Source organism: Mesoplodon densirostris, chromosome 1 (assembly GCF_025265405.1).
Source record: "Mesoplodon densirostris isolate mMesDen1 chromosome 1, mMesDen1 primary haplotype, whole genome shotgun sequence".
NCBI classification, from domain to species: Eukaryota; Metazoa; Chordata; class Mammalia; order Artiodactyla; family Ziphiidae; genus Mesoplodon; species Mesoplodon densirostris.
In genome coordinates, this window is record NC_082661.1 from 29,799,870 (window position 1) to 29,814,131 (window position 14,262).

At 43.1% G+C, this 14,262-nt stretch overlaps 1 protein-coding gene across 5 annotated transcripts in view; it reads left to right on the plus strand.

The window, feature by feature from the left end:
* DNMBP (dynamin binding protein) overlaps positions 1-4,251 on the plus strand; it is a 127,982-nt gene extending 123,731 nt beyond the window's left edge. For all 5 annotated transcript variants that reach the window (XM_060100855.1, XM_060100873.1, XM_060100864.1 and 2 more), the window contains 2 exons: positions 540-1,081; positions 2,600-4,251. In XM_060100855.1, coding sequence (XP_059956838.1) covers positions 540-1,081; positions 2,600-2,785 — 728 coding nt within the window. In that variant the 3' untranslated portion in view covers positions 2,786-4,251. The remainder of the gene's footprint in view (positions 1-539; positions 1,082-2,599) is intronic.
* The last annotated feature ends 10,011 nt before the right edge of the window (positions 4,252-14,262 follow it).

Genomic DNA, 14,262 nt, shown 5'->3' on the forward strand with positions numbered 1-14,262 from the left:
GTATTCTAACTAATATAAGCAGCTAGTTCTCACAGTATTCCCACCTCATTCCTAAACCAGGGACAGAGATTCAAGTGTGTGGTTGGAGAGGGCAGGGAGGCATATCCGAGGGGCTCTGTCATGCTGAGGATGGTTTTTAAAATCCCTTTTTACCACACTCGATGGACAATTGAACACATCCTTAGTTAAGTCTTCCCCTTAGCCTTTGTTCCCATGGTCTGGCCCTTCTGTTCTCTTCATCTGCTCGTGCTCACTCAGACATGTGGTCTGTGGTTGTTTATGTTACTGTCTCTTAATTCTCAGCAAAGCCCCTTGTCACTCACCTGTTGTGCGGTTGTAATAGGTGTGAACTGGCAGGAGGCCACAGTATCTTGTCTCTACCACCCACATTGTGCCCTGGGATGGTGTCTGTTCTGTTGGTCTCTAGGAATCTTATTTTGTCTCACTATTGACCTTAAACCATAGTTTCTTCTCTCCTGATTTCCTCCACCCTCCTCCTCCCACGAAAAGCTTGTCGTGTTTGTTTTTCCTGCCCGCAGTCACCAAAGGCTTTGTGTACAGCTCCTTCCTGAAGCCCTACAATGCACGCCGCAGCCACTCCGACGCCTCCGTGGGCAGCCACTCCTCCACCGAGTCGGAGCACGGCAGCTCCTCCCCCAGGTTCCCCCGGCGGCAGAACAGCGGCGGCACCTTGACCTTCAACCCCAGCAGTGTGGCCGTGTCCTTTAGCTCAGGGCCTTCCCAGAAACAGCCTCCAGACACATCTTCACTGACAGAATTTGACCAAGGAACTCTCAGCGCATCCTTGAACTCAGAGAGTAGCCCTTCCAGATGCCCCTCGAACCCAGATTCCCCCTCCCAGCATGGGCCCTGGGACTCGGTAGACGCTGCCAGAGACCTTCAGCAGCCTGCTCCCTCTCTGAGGAGCTCCCGAAACCCCAGGCATCCAGAAATGCCTGGTTACCCCGTGTCAGGGCGAAACGGGCAGGGTAGAGACCTCGTAAAAGGATGTGCAAGGACAGCCGTGTCTCTGGATGACAGAAACGGACAGCTGGAAAACAGCGAGGCGGAAGGCAACCAGGTGAGTGTGGCCCGGGTACTGTGGTTACTGCGCCTGAGCAGATGCAGGTGATGCCCTCCCAGGAGTGGGCGAGTCAGAGGCCTACCCAGGGCCTGGGGGTGACCTGGAGATGGGCTCGCAGACAAATACTTAAAGCATTCGTGGGAACTCACTGCTGTAAGAGTGGGCAGCTCCACTCCTTCTGGGCCCTTCCCTGGCTGACTTCACAGGCTGTTGTGTCTTGGGGCATTTACAAGGTTTTACCATGAAGCTTTTCCCGCTCTTCCAGTGTGCTGATTTTTCCATTGTATAAAGTCTGCTGTTTAACTCGTCTACTTAGTTTTTTATTCAAATAACTATATGTTTATTTCTAGAATTCAGAAATAAAAGTCTGGCTCTGTTTCAGTTTTTCCTGTTCTTTTCATAATGGCCTGCTCTTGTCTTTGTATCTTAAACATTTTAAACCTACATATTTTAAAGCCACTTTCACAACCACAGCTGAGGAATCCCTGACCACCTGCCTCTTGCCTTTGCTCACTTGCAGCAGTGAGTCTCTGTGTGTGTCTTACCTTCATCTGTGAGCTCTCTGTGGTTCTGTTACAAACCACAGCCCAGGACGCACATCCCAGCTCTGGACCCACCAGCAGTCAGTTTTTCTAGACATGATAAGGGAGGAAATGGCCCTTTCTTAGATTCTGACTTTGTGCAAGGAGCTCACTTCTAGCCTCATAAGCTCCAGTTTCTGAGTAGGTCCTAAACCCCAGCCTTTGGGTGTGCATTCATCCCTGTGCCCCCGTGGGCCTCCTGACTTCTCTTTCTGATCACTGAATACCACCCTTGCTTTGCATGATAGCTTTGTTATGGGCACCTGGAGAGCATCCTTTCTTACTTTGAGGTTAGTTGTGTTTTTCTTCTTTTTTTTTTAAGTTTTTTAAGTTCAGAATTTATGTTAGGGGTATGGAAGGGCATCCTCATGTCTCATCCATCTTCCATGCTGACTGCAGCTTCTTTCACTCTTTAAGGCAACTCTGAAAGAGTAAAAATATGTGAATTTTGGTTTTCTTTAAATCTGCCCTGTTCATTAGGGTAGCCACAAGCTGTATGTAGCTATTTAAATTTAAGTTAGGGGGCTTCCCTGGTGGTGCAGTGGTTGAGAGTCTGCCTGCCAATGCAGGGGACACGGGTTCATGCCCCGGTCCGGGAAGATCCCACATGCCACGGAGCAGCTGGGCCCATGAGCCATGGCCGCTGAACCTGCGTGTCCGGAGTCTGTGCTCCGCAACAGGAGAGGCCACAGCGGTGAGAGGCCCGCGTACCGCCAAAAAAAAAAAATTAAGTTAGGTAAAATTAAACAAAGTTTAAAATTAAGTTCTTTCATTTCATTAGGCATATTTCGAGTGCTCAATGGCCATGTGGCTAAGGGCTGCCATATTTCATGGTGCAGATACAGATGGTCCCCATCACCACAGGAACTTCTGTTGGGCAGCTTTGCTCCAAGCTGTTTCCCATTTCCTAACTCACTTTCTCTTCCTCACACAGGTCTATTTTGCTGTCTATACCTTCAAGGCACGGAACCCAAATGAGCTGAGTGTGTCAGCCAATCAGAGACTCAAGATCCTGGAGTTTAAAGATGTTACAGGAAATACAGAATGGTGGTTAGCTGAAGTTAATGGGAAGAAGGGCTATGTTCCATCCAATTATATCTGCAAAACTGAGTACACCTGAACCTGTTCTGCCTCCCATTCAACCTTGCTGCCTTTGCTTCCTTCTGCTGAAGGGTCCTGGTGTCCACTGAAAGGGCGCCTGCTTTTGAGACACTGGCCCTGCCTGCATGGCTTAACCATGGCACAGTGGGGCACAAGATAAGTCTTGCTCTCTTTGATTGGGTTGTCAAACCTTGATGCTTGCTAGAATTTCTAGAATTTGAAATGGACCCTGGGGCTTGCAAGTGATTCAGTGACCGTGAGAAGAGAGGCCAATCCTGGGGTCAGCTTTTGGAAACGAGAAATTTCCAGTCAGAAGACCAGTATCCAATATATGCTGGAAGCTGTGCTATAGCATTAGAAGAAGTTGGAGTTGGTTGTGCCATACTGAGTTTGGGGTGGCCCCATGCACCATGATCGACTGACCGGAAACCGACTTGGATGAAAATAATTCTCTGGGAGCCCTTTCAGGCTGCGCCTCTGCATGTGGCAAGGAGTTTGTCGACCTTGTACCAAATCTGGTGTTTTAAAACCTCAGTGTCTGGCACACATTCACAGACACACCCCTTATTTCTAAAAGTCCCTAAAACGCTACCACCTGTAATCTTTTTCTTATTTATTTCACTGCACTTCCAGTTTCCTTGGGCAAAATTCAACTACTTTCTTTCTCCTTTTAAAAAATGTTTAGGGTCTTTCTCTTCCTTGAACCTTCATCTGAAAGGTTCTCTTCCCGTTAGGTGCTATCCTCCACACCTTGCTGACAGTCATCTCTACTTTATATGGTCTGTGCGTGATAATGTCTCCTGGCCTCTCTCCTGAAGCTCAATATCTGATAGACTTTCCTAGGAGAACAGGATCAGAGCTCCTGCCATTTCATTAGAGGGATTCATTCTGCGTTGGGCTGAAGCCAGTCCAGCCTGCTGGGAGACTGGATGCCTCTCCCCTTCATCCAAGCACACTACTGTCCACTGGTGCAGAAAACATAACACGTGTGTCTTATTTGAATTCGGATAAGCAGTCCCAGAAGTAGCTTATCCTAGACTTGGAAATAAGCATTTTCTGTTTCATCAGCCCCTGTGCTTCAGAGACCGTGGTCTAAGCCAAGCAGAATCTAAAGTGCCTGATTGTGCCTCCCTCCACCTCAGGAAGATATTTACTAATCCTAACACTAAGAATCTCCCCCTGAAGTTTCTATTTGAGCAGGGCTCTGATTCTTAAGGTCTGCCCCAGATAGAAAGCCTACCTTGGAACAGGAAACCGTGAATTTTGTCTTTTAAGAAAGGGAATTAAGAACAACCTTACAGCCCTTGCTCCTCCAAGTGCACCTTTGCCTTAAAGTTATGATGAATTGGGAGATACCTGTGAACTCCTTGGCCCCCCTGAGTCTGCTGGTTGGTCAGAAGGAAGCAACGCAAGAGTCTCTTGTGAATAGTGTTTGTATCTAGAGATGTTTATATTTAAGTAGTTATTTTATAAATAAAAGCATTTCTAAGGGCCATGAGTATGTTTTCTTGATTTCCCTCCACGTTTAGCCTGAACCTTCTCACGTTTCTGGGGGTAACTTCTTGACAATTCAGTGATGCTCAGATCTGAAGAGATGGGAGAAACTAACTGAAGAAACTCAGGTCAAAAATTCATTTTGTCGGGACTTCCCAGGTGGCGTAGTGGTTAAGAATCCGCCTGCCAATGCAGAGAACACGGGTTGGAGCCCTGGTCCAGGAGACCCCACATGCAGCGGAACAATTAAGCCCGTGTGCCACAACTACTGAGCCTGAGCTCTAGAGCCCGCAAGCCACAACTACTGAGCACGTGTGCCACAACTACTGAAGCCTACACGCCTAGAGCCCGTGCTCCGCAACGAGAAGCCACCGCAATGAGAAGCCTGCACACCGCAACGAAGAGTAGCCCCCACTCGCTGCAACTAGAGAGAGCCTGTGTGCAGCAATGAAGACACAGCCAGTGATAGATAAATAATTATTTTTAGAAAATTCATTTTGTCAAATATAATTTCAGCAGAATCACTGTATACTCAAAATATGTCTATGCTGCAGGCCTCTTCATTAAGCCATTTCCTATGATAAAATCCTAGCAAAACAGAGAAGCTGGGATCTTGAAGAGGTAAGTATTTCCCAGCCATGACAGATGTGGAAACTGATGCACTAGTGATGAACTAACAAGTCCACACAGCAGCTCAAGCCAGATAGGGGGTGGGAGGGGGAGAAGTAGCAGGAGCACTAGCTGAGGTGGCACTGAGGACAGTGGGTGACAGAAGTATCACCTGATACTGTTAAGGAATAGGAAACGTAGGTGAATAGACGGACTCTGTGGGAAAGAAACTTACAGGCCAGCGAGGCCAACTCTCGTTTTATGAGGTAGGAAGATGGGGTCCAGTGACATTGTGACTTGCCCAAGTCTCACATCAGTTTTTGATGGATCCTGAATTTAAACTTAGGCCTCAGGCTGAGCCTTTCCACCTTGTTCTGGAGCCAGACTGACTTCAGACACTTAAGAGCTTTGTGACCTTGGCAGCTTACCTAACCTGTGCTTCAGCTTTCTCATCTAAGGTAGAGAAAATACTACTGTCCGCCTTACAGGGTTGTGGTACGGATGGAATGAGTTAATACATGGAGGGTGCTAGAACGCTGGCACATAGTGAACAATAAACTGGAGAGCCCTGTGGTCCAAGTCAAGGAATTTAGATTTCATGAGAAACTCCTTATTACCTAGGTGGATTCCTTGTAGGAAAGGTAAATGATAGCGGGATGATTTGGAGGGAGGACAGATGGAAGGCCGGAAAAATCTAAGAAAAAGTTAACTGATGGGGCTTAAGATTGCTTGAGAATGGAAAAAAGCAGCAACATCCTATAAAGAATATGAAATTGAAGAAATGATGAATCCCTAACAAAGGGGAGATCATTGGGGTGGTAGCAAATTTATGAAAAGATGAGTATTGTAAACACTAGATGTCTGCTAGGTCTTGCTTTTTCTTTATTTTTATTATTTTTTATTGAAGTATAGTTAATTTACAATGTTTCAGGTTATACAGAAAAGTGATTCAGTTATACATATATATTCTTTTTCAGATTCTTTTCCATTATAGGTTATTACAAGATATTGACTCTAGTTCCCTGTGCTATACAGTAGGTCTCTTGTTTATTTTATATATAGTGATGTGTATCTGTTAACTCCAAATTCCCAATTTATCCCTCCTCCATTTTCCCCTTTGGTATACCATAAGTTGTTTTCTATGTCTTTGAATCTATTTCTGTTTTGTAAATAAGTTCATTTGTATCATTTTTTAAGATTCCACACATAAGTGATATCATACAATATTTGTCTTTGACTTCACTTAGTATGATAATCTCTAGTTGCATCCATGTTGCTGCAAATGGCATTTATTCTTTTTGTTATGGCTGAGTAGTATTCCATTGTATATATTTACCACATCTTCTTTATCCGTTCATCTGTTGATGGACACTTAGGTTGCTTCCGTGTCTTGGCTATTGTAAATAGTGCAGCTGTGAACATTGGGGTGCCTGTATCTTTTCTAATTAGAGTTTTTGTCTTTTCCAGATATGTGCCCAGGAGTGGGATTGCTGGATCATATGGTAGCTTTATTTTTAGTTTTTTTAAGGAACTCTCCATACTATTCTGCACAGTGGTTGCTAGGTGCTTTTTTTAAAAAATATTTGTTTATTTAGGCTGCGCCAGGTCTTAGTTGTGGCACATGGGATCTTTGTTGCGACATGTTTAGTTGTGGCATGTGGGATCTTAGTTGTGGCACATGGACTCCTTAGTTGAGACACGCGGACTCCTTAGTTGTGGCATGCATGTGGGATCTAGTTCCCCGATCAGGGATCGAACCCAGGCGCCCTGCATTGGGAGCATGGAGTCTTACCCACTGGACCACCAGGGAAGTCCCTAGGTGATTTTTTAAGTGTGGTCTTCAGACCAGCAGCATCACCATCCGTGTACCCTGGGAGCTCGCTGGAAATGCAGGCTCTACCCCAGGCCTACTGCATCAAGTTACCAGGTGATTTGTGTGCATGTTAAATTTGAGAAGCACCTGTGTAGGCAGTTATTTTTAGTAGAACTTTCTACTGTTGGAAAAGTAGGAATTACAAAAACCAAGGAAGGAAAGGGTGTCAGATGTTTCCTGCACAACAGAAGGAAATGTTGAAGAAAATTTCCAAATCCGGTTTGCCTGCTTAGTTCCTGTCATGAATTCGCTCCCTTTCCTGCCTGGAAGTAGCTCTTCAGTTACGCTTTCTCCCAAGTGTCCTTGGAGAACAGGGAGTGGTGGTGGGAATCTATCATCATCTGAAACGTGTAGATTTCTGACCTCACTCTCAAGATTGTTGTGAGAACAAATAAGATGACTCTGCAAATTTTTGTGAACTGAGTTCTAGAAATACATGGTTTTAGTAAAGATTGAATTTTGTGTCAGCCTTTTACTTAGTTGTGAAGCTGGAACTCTGCATTTTGTTTCAGGGTCAGGAGTACAAACAGGCTCTAGATGAACACAGTGTGCTCTGAATTGTTTCGTTTGCAGAACCTTAGGCCTGAGGACTGAGAAACCTTGAGCATCATATACTTAATTCTAAATCCTCTCTCTGGTCACTGCACACAACTCAGGATTTTAAACTCTCCCATCTATTAGTACATCCTATTGATGAAGTTTGTACTGTTTCATCTGGGCTGGGTGTGGCAGGCATTCAGTGCCTCAGAGCAGGGATGATCATCTCCAATCTCCAATTTGTGCTGCTTTGTTTCATCCAGCCCACTGTGATTGTTAGTGAAGATCAATAGTAGTGTTTTGTGAGTATCAATAAGGGAGTTTTCTACAACAGATTGCAGGCTTTGCAAGCTACATAGGAATATCTATTCCTTAGTACCACTCAGAGGTGACCCTGAAGGAGCAGGTAGTGCTTTCCCAGAGGTAAGTTGTAATGTGGTGGTAAGAGCGAGCAATGTGTTCATTCGGGAACATTTATTGGTAGCAGGCAGGTGCGTGGGACTCAGCAGCAGACCGTGGGGGTCTGCAGACTCAGCAGGACCATGTCACGAGGCACTGCCTGTGCACCACCCGCCTGGGTGTCCCCTGGGACTTCAAGAGGAGTCAAGCTCTAATCCTTCCCCGTGGCAGCCCTTCCCCAGCTCCAGGATCAGGGAAGCTGAGAGTGAAAGGTTACCGATCTGTCATGGCCGCCTCCTGTCGTCAGAATCACTGTGACTAATTTGAACAAAGGACCTTCCTGCAGCCTCTCAGGTGAGATCAAAAGATTGCCTCCAAATAGGATTAAGCTGAATAAGATATTTGCAATTTGATAGAAGGGGTGATAGCCATGAGCACTGAGACCATTTCTAGCTGGGCTTTAAAGATAACGTAATCCTCTACAAACTCACACTGCAGTGTTCAGTGAAGATCAATGAATTACTAAACTGCCTTCAGTTGGAGAACGTTGGCGATTTTAATCAGAGCTACTTGGGCTTATGGTATTGTATGAGTTTGCTGTTACTGCTTTAACAAATTGCTGCTAATTTTGTAGCCTAAAACAACAGAAATTTATTGTCTTACGGTTCTGGAGGTCAGAAGTTTGAAATCAGTCTCAGTGGGCTAAAGTCAAGGTTGGTAGGGCTGGTTATTTACAGAGACTTCAGGGGAGAATCTGTCTCCTTGCCTTTTCCAACTTCTAGAAGCTGCCTGTGTTTCCTGGCTTGTGTTCCCTTCCTCCATCTTCAAAGCCAGCAGCATAGCATCTTCAGATGTCTGTACCTGTCGTCACATCATCTTCATTTTAACTCCGACCCTCCTGACTCTTATTAAGGATCCTTGTAATTACACTGGGCCCACTTTGGATAATCTCCCATCTCAATATCCTTAATCACATCTGCAAAGTCCCATTTGCCATGTAAGGTAAATCCTCAGGGTTTTGAGGATTCAGACATGGAATCTTTGGGGACCATTCTTCTATCTACTGCAGGTATGGAGCCACATGACATTTTTGAGGCAAATTGTCTTTCTGAGAATGGAAACATGATTCAGTCCAGACTACACTGTTGATTCTGGAGCAGTAATTGGCAAACCTTCTCCGTAAAAGGCCAGATAATAAATACCTTAGGCCAGCGGTCCCCAACCTTTTTGGCACCAGGGACTGGTTTCATGGAAGACAGTTTTTCCACGGACGGGGCGGGGATAGCTCAGGCGGTAACGCGAGTGATTGAGAACGGCAGTTGAAGCTTTGCAAGCTTGACCGCTGCTCACCTCCTGGGCGGCCTGGTTCCTAACAGGCCGAGGAGTGGTATGGGTCCACGGCCTGGGGGTTAGGGACCCCTGCTTCAGGCTTTTTAGGCCATACAGTCTGTTACAACTCAACTCTGCCATTGTGACACAAAAGCAGGTATAGATAATACAGAAACAAGTGAGCATGGTTGTGTTTCAAAAAAACTTTATTTATAAAAACAGCAGGCCATATTTTGCTCTTATGCCATAACCCTAACTCTACGTCCCGCTAAAACAAAAGGGTTCTGTGCCACCGTTAACATTGAAGCCACGTATGCAGAAAAATTAGACGCTTTGATGAAGGAAAATGAAAAGCTAGCCAAAGTGGAATTGGTTTACAGATTCGAACTAATAAATGTATCAGTCTAGCAGATATTTATGGAACTATGAGAGATCTTTATGATGCCAGAATGTAAACCCTGACAAACCAGATCACAGTTTACCTGCAGACTAACAGAGGAGCCAGCAGGCAGGAATGTTAGCACCAAGTACCAGGGGAGATATCTGTGCTCAGAGGTACAACCAGAGAACAACTCGACAGGATTTTTTTTTTCTTTTTTTTGAATTTTATTTTTTTATACAGCAGGTTCTTATTAGTTATCTATTTTATACATATTAGTGTATATATGTCAATCCCAATCTCCCAATTCATCCCACCACCACCCATCCTCTACTTCCCCCTTTGGTGTCCATATGTTTCTTCTCTACATCTGTGTCTCTATGCCTTGCAAACCAGTTCATCTGTACCATTTTTCTAGATTCCACATACATGTGTTAATATATGATATTTGTTTTTCTCTTTCTGACTTACTTCACTATCAGTCTCTAGGTCCATCCAGGTCTCTACAAATGACCCAATTTCGTTCCTTTTTATGGCCGAGTAATATTCCATCGTACATATGTACCACATTTTTATCCATTCGTCTGTCGATGGGCATTTAGGTTGCTTCCATGACCTGGCTATTGTAAATAGTGCTGCAATGAACATTGGGGTGCATGTATCTTTTTGAATTATGGTTTTCTCTCAGTATCTGCCCAGTAGTGGGATTGCTAGGTCATATGGTAATTCTATTTTTAGTTTTTTAAGGAGCCTCCATACTATTCTCCATAGTGGCACTTATCAATTTACATTCCCACCAGCAGTGCAAGAGGGTTCCCTTTTCTCCACAGCCTCTCTAGCATTTGTTGTTTGTAGATTTTCTGTTGATGCCCATTCTAACTGGTGTGAGGTGATACCTCATGGTAGTTTTGATTTGCATTTCTCTAATAATTAGTGATGTTGAGCAGCTTTTCATGTGTCTCTTGGCCATCTGTATGTCTTCTTTGGAGAAATGTCTACTTAGGCCTTCTGCCCATTTTTGGAATGGGTTGTTTGTTTTTTTTAATATTGAGCTGCATGAGCTGTTTATATATTTTGGAGATTAATCCTTTGTTGATTCGTTTGCAAATATTTTCTCCTATTCTGAGGGTTGGTTTTTCGTGTTGTTTATAGTTTCCTTTGCTGTGCAAAAGCTTTTAAGTTTCATGAGGTCCCCTTTGTTTATTTTTATTTCCATTACTCTAGGAGGTGAGTCAGAAAAGATCTTGCTGTGATATATGTCAAAGAGTGTTCTTCCTATGTTTTCCTCTAAGAGTTTTATAGTGTCCAGTCTTTTAACATTTAGGTCTTTAATCCATTTTGAGTTTATTTTTGTGTATGGTGTTAGGGAGTGTTCTAATTTCATTCATTTACATGTAGCTGTCCAGTTTTCCCAGCACCACTTATTGAAGAGGCTGTCTTTTTTCCATTGTATATTCTTGCTTCCTTTATCAAAAATAAGGTGACCATATGTGCATGGGTTTATTTCTGGGCTTTCTATCCTGTTCCATTGATCTATATTTCTGTTTTTCTGCCAGTCCCATATTGTCTTGATTACTGTAGCTTTGTAGTATAGTCTGAAGTCAGAGAGTCTGATTCCTCCAGCTCCGTTTTTTTCCCCTCAAGATTGCTTGGCTAGCATAGCACAGGGAGACCAGCTCAGTGCTTTGTGACCACCTAGAGGGGTGGGATAGGGAAGGTGGGAGGGAGACGCAAGAGGGAGGGGATATGGGGATATATGTATACATATAGCTTATTCACTTTGATATACAGCAGAAACTAACACAACAATGTAAAGCAGTTATACTCCAATAAAGATGTTAAAAAAAAAAAAAGATTGCTTTGGCTATTTGGGGTCTTTTGTGTCTCCAAACAAATTTTAAGACTTTTTGTTCTAGTTCTGTAAAAAATGCCATTGGTAATTTGATAGGGATTGCATTGAATCTGTAGATTGCTTTGGGTAGTATAGTCATTTTCACAATATTGATTCTTCCAATCTGAGAACATGGTATATCTCTCCATCTGTTTGTGTCATCTTTGATTTCTTTCATCAGTGTCTTATAGTTTTCTGAGTACAGGTCTTTTACCTCCTTAGGTAGGTTTATTCCTAGGTATTCTATTCTTTTTGTTGCAATAGTGTATGGGATTGTTTCCTTAATTTCTCTTTCTGATCTTTCATTGTTAGTGTATACGAATGCAAGAGATTTCTGTGCATTAATTTTGTATCCTGCAACTTTACCAAATTCATTGACTAGCTCTAGTAGTTTTCTGGTGGCATCTTTAGGATTCTCTATGTATATTATCATGTCACCTGCAAACAGTGACAGTTTTACTTCTTCTTTTCCAATTTGTATTCCTTTTATTTCTTTGTCTTCTCTGATTGCCGTGGCTAGGACTTCCAAAACTATATTGAATAATAGTGGTGAGAGTACACATCCTTGTCTTGTTCCTGATCTTGGAGGAAATGCTTTCAGTTTTTCACCATTGAGAATGATGTTTGCTGTGGGTTTGTTGTATATGGCCTTTATTATGTTGAGGTAGGGTCCCTCTATGCCCACGTTCTGGAGAGTTTTTATCACAAATGGGTGTTGAATTTTGTCAAAAGCTTTGTTTGCATCTATTGACATGATCATATGGTTTTTATTCTTCAATTTGTTAATATGGTTTATCTCATTGATTGATTTGCATATATTGAAGAATCCTTGCATCCCTGATCATGGTGTATGATCCTTGATCATGGTGTATGATCCTTTTAATGTGTTGTTGGATTCTGTTTGCTTGTATTTTGTTGAGGATTTTTGCATCTATATTCTTCAGTGATATTGGTCTGTAATTTTCTTTTTTTAGAGTATCTTTGTCTGGCTTTCGTATCAGGGTGATAGTGGCCTCGTAGAATGAGTTTCGGAGTGTTCCTTCCTCCGCAATATTTTGGAAGAGTTTGAAAAGGATGGGTGTTAGCTCTTCCCTAAATGTTTGATAGAATTCACCTGTGAAGCCATCTGGTCCTGGACTTTTGTTTGTTGGAAGATTTTTAATCACAGTTTCAATTTCATTACTTGTGATTGGTCTGTTCATATTTTCTATTTCTTCCTGGTTCAGTCTTGGAAGGTTATACCTTTCTAAGAATTTGTCCCTTTCTTCCAGGTTGCTCATTTTATTGGCATAGAGTTGTTTATAGTAGTCTCTTATGATGCTTCGTACTTCTGTGCTGTCCATTGTAACTTCTTTTTCATTTCTAATTTTATTGATTTGAGTCCTCTCCCTCTTTTTCTTGATGAGTCTGGCTAAGGGTTTATCAATTTTGTTTACCTTCTCAGACAACCAGCTTTTAGTTTTATTGATCTTGCTATTGTTTTGCTTATATTTCATTTATTTCTGCTCTGATCTTTTTGATTTCTTTCCTTCTACTAACTTTGGGTTTTGTTTGTTCTTTTTTCTGTAGTTCATTTAGGTGTAAGGTTAGATTGTTTGAGATTTTTCTTGTTTCTTGAGGTAGGATTGTATTGCTCTAAACTTCCCTCTTAGAGCTGCTTTTGCTGCATCCCATAGGTTTTGGATCATCATGGTTTGTTGCCATTTGTCTGTAGGGTTCTGTTTTGTTTTGTTTTTTGCATTATGCGGGCCTCTCACTGTGTGGCCTCTCCAGTTGCGGAGCACAGGCTCCGGACGTACAGGCTCAACAGCCATGGCTCACGGGCCCAGCTGCTCCGCGGCATGTGGGATCTTCCCGGACCGGGGCACAAACCCGTGTCCCCCTGCATCAGCAGGCAGACTCTCAACCACTGCGCCACCAGGGAAGCCCCATTTATGTGTTTTTGTTTTTGTTTTTTTAGTTTTTTCCCTGTAGTTGATTTCCAATCTCATAGTGTTGTGGTCAGAAAAGATGCTTGATACGATTGCAATTTTCTGAAATTTTCTGAGGCTTGATTTGTGACCCACGATGTGATCTGTCCTGGAGAATGTTTCATGTGCACTTGAAGAAAGTGTATTCTGCCACTTTCGTGTGGAATGTTCTATAAATATCAATTAAATCTATCTGGTCTAATGTGTCATTTAAAGCTTGTGTTTCCTTATTAATTTTCTATCTGGATGACCTGTCCATTGGTGTAAGTGAGATGTTAAAGTCCCCCACTATTACTGTGTTACTCTCGATTTCCTCTTTTATAGATGTTAGCACTTGCCTTATGTATTGAGGTGCTCCTATTTTGGGGGCATATATATTTATAATTGTTATATCTTCTTCTTGGATTGATCTCCTGATCATTATGTAGTGTCCTTCCTTATCTTTTTTTTTTTTTTAAGATGTTGGAGGTAGGACTTTATTAATTTATTTTTGCTGTGTTGGGTCTTCGTTTCTGTGCCAGGGCTTTCTCTAGTGGCAAGCGGGGGCCACTCTTCATCGCCGTGCGCGGGCCTCTCACTATCGCGGCCTCTCTTGTTGCGGAGCACAGGCTCCAGACGCGCAGGCTCAGTAGTTGTGACTCACGGGCCTAGTTGCTCCGTGGCATGTGGGATCCTCCCAGACCAGGGCTTGAACCCGTGTCCCCTGCATTAGCAGGCAGATTCTCAACCACTGTGCCACCAGGGAAGCCCCTTCCTTATCTTTTGTAACATTATTTTAAAGTCTATTTTGTCTGATATGAGTACTGCTACTCCAGCTTTCTTTTGATTTCCATTTGCATAGAATATCTTTTTCCATCCCCTCACTTTCAGTCTGTATGTGTCCCTAGGTCTGAAGTGGGTCTCTTGTAGACAGCATATATATGGGTCTTGTTTTTGTATCCATTCAGCAAGCCTGTGTCTTTTGGTTGGAGCATTTAATCCATTCACATTTAATGTAATTATAGATATATATGTT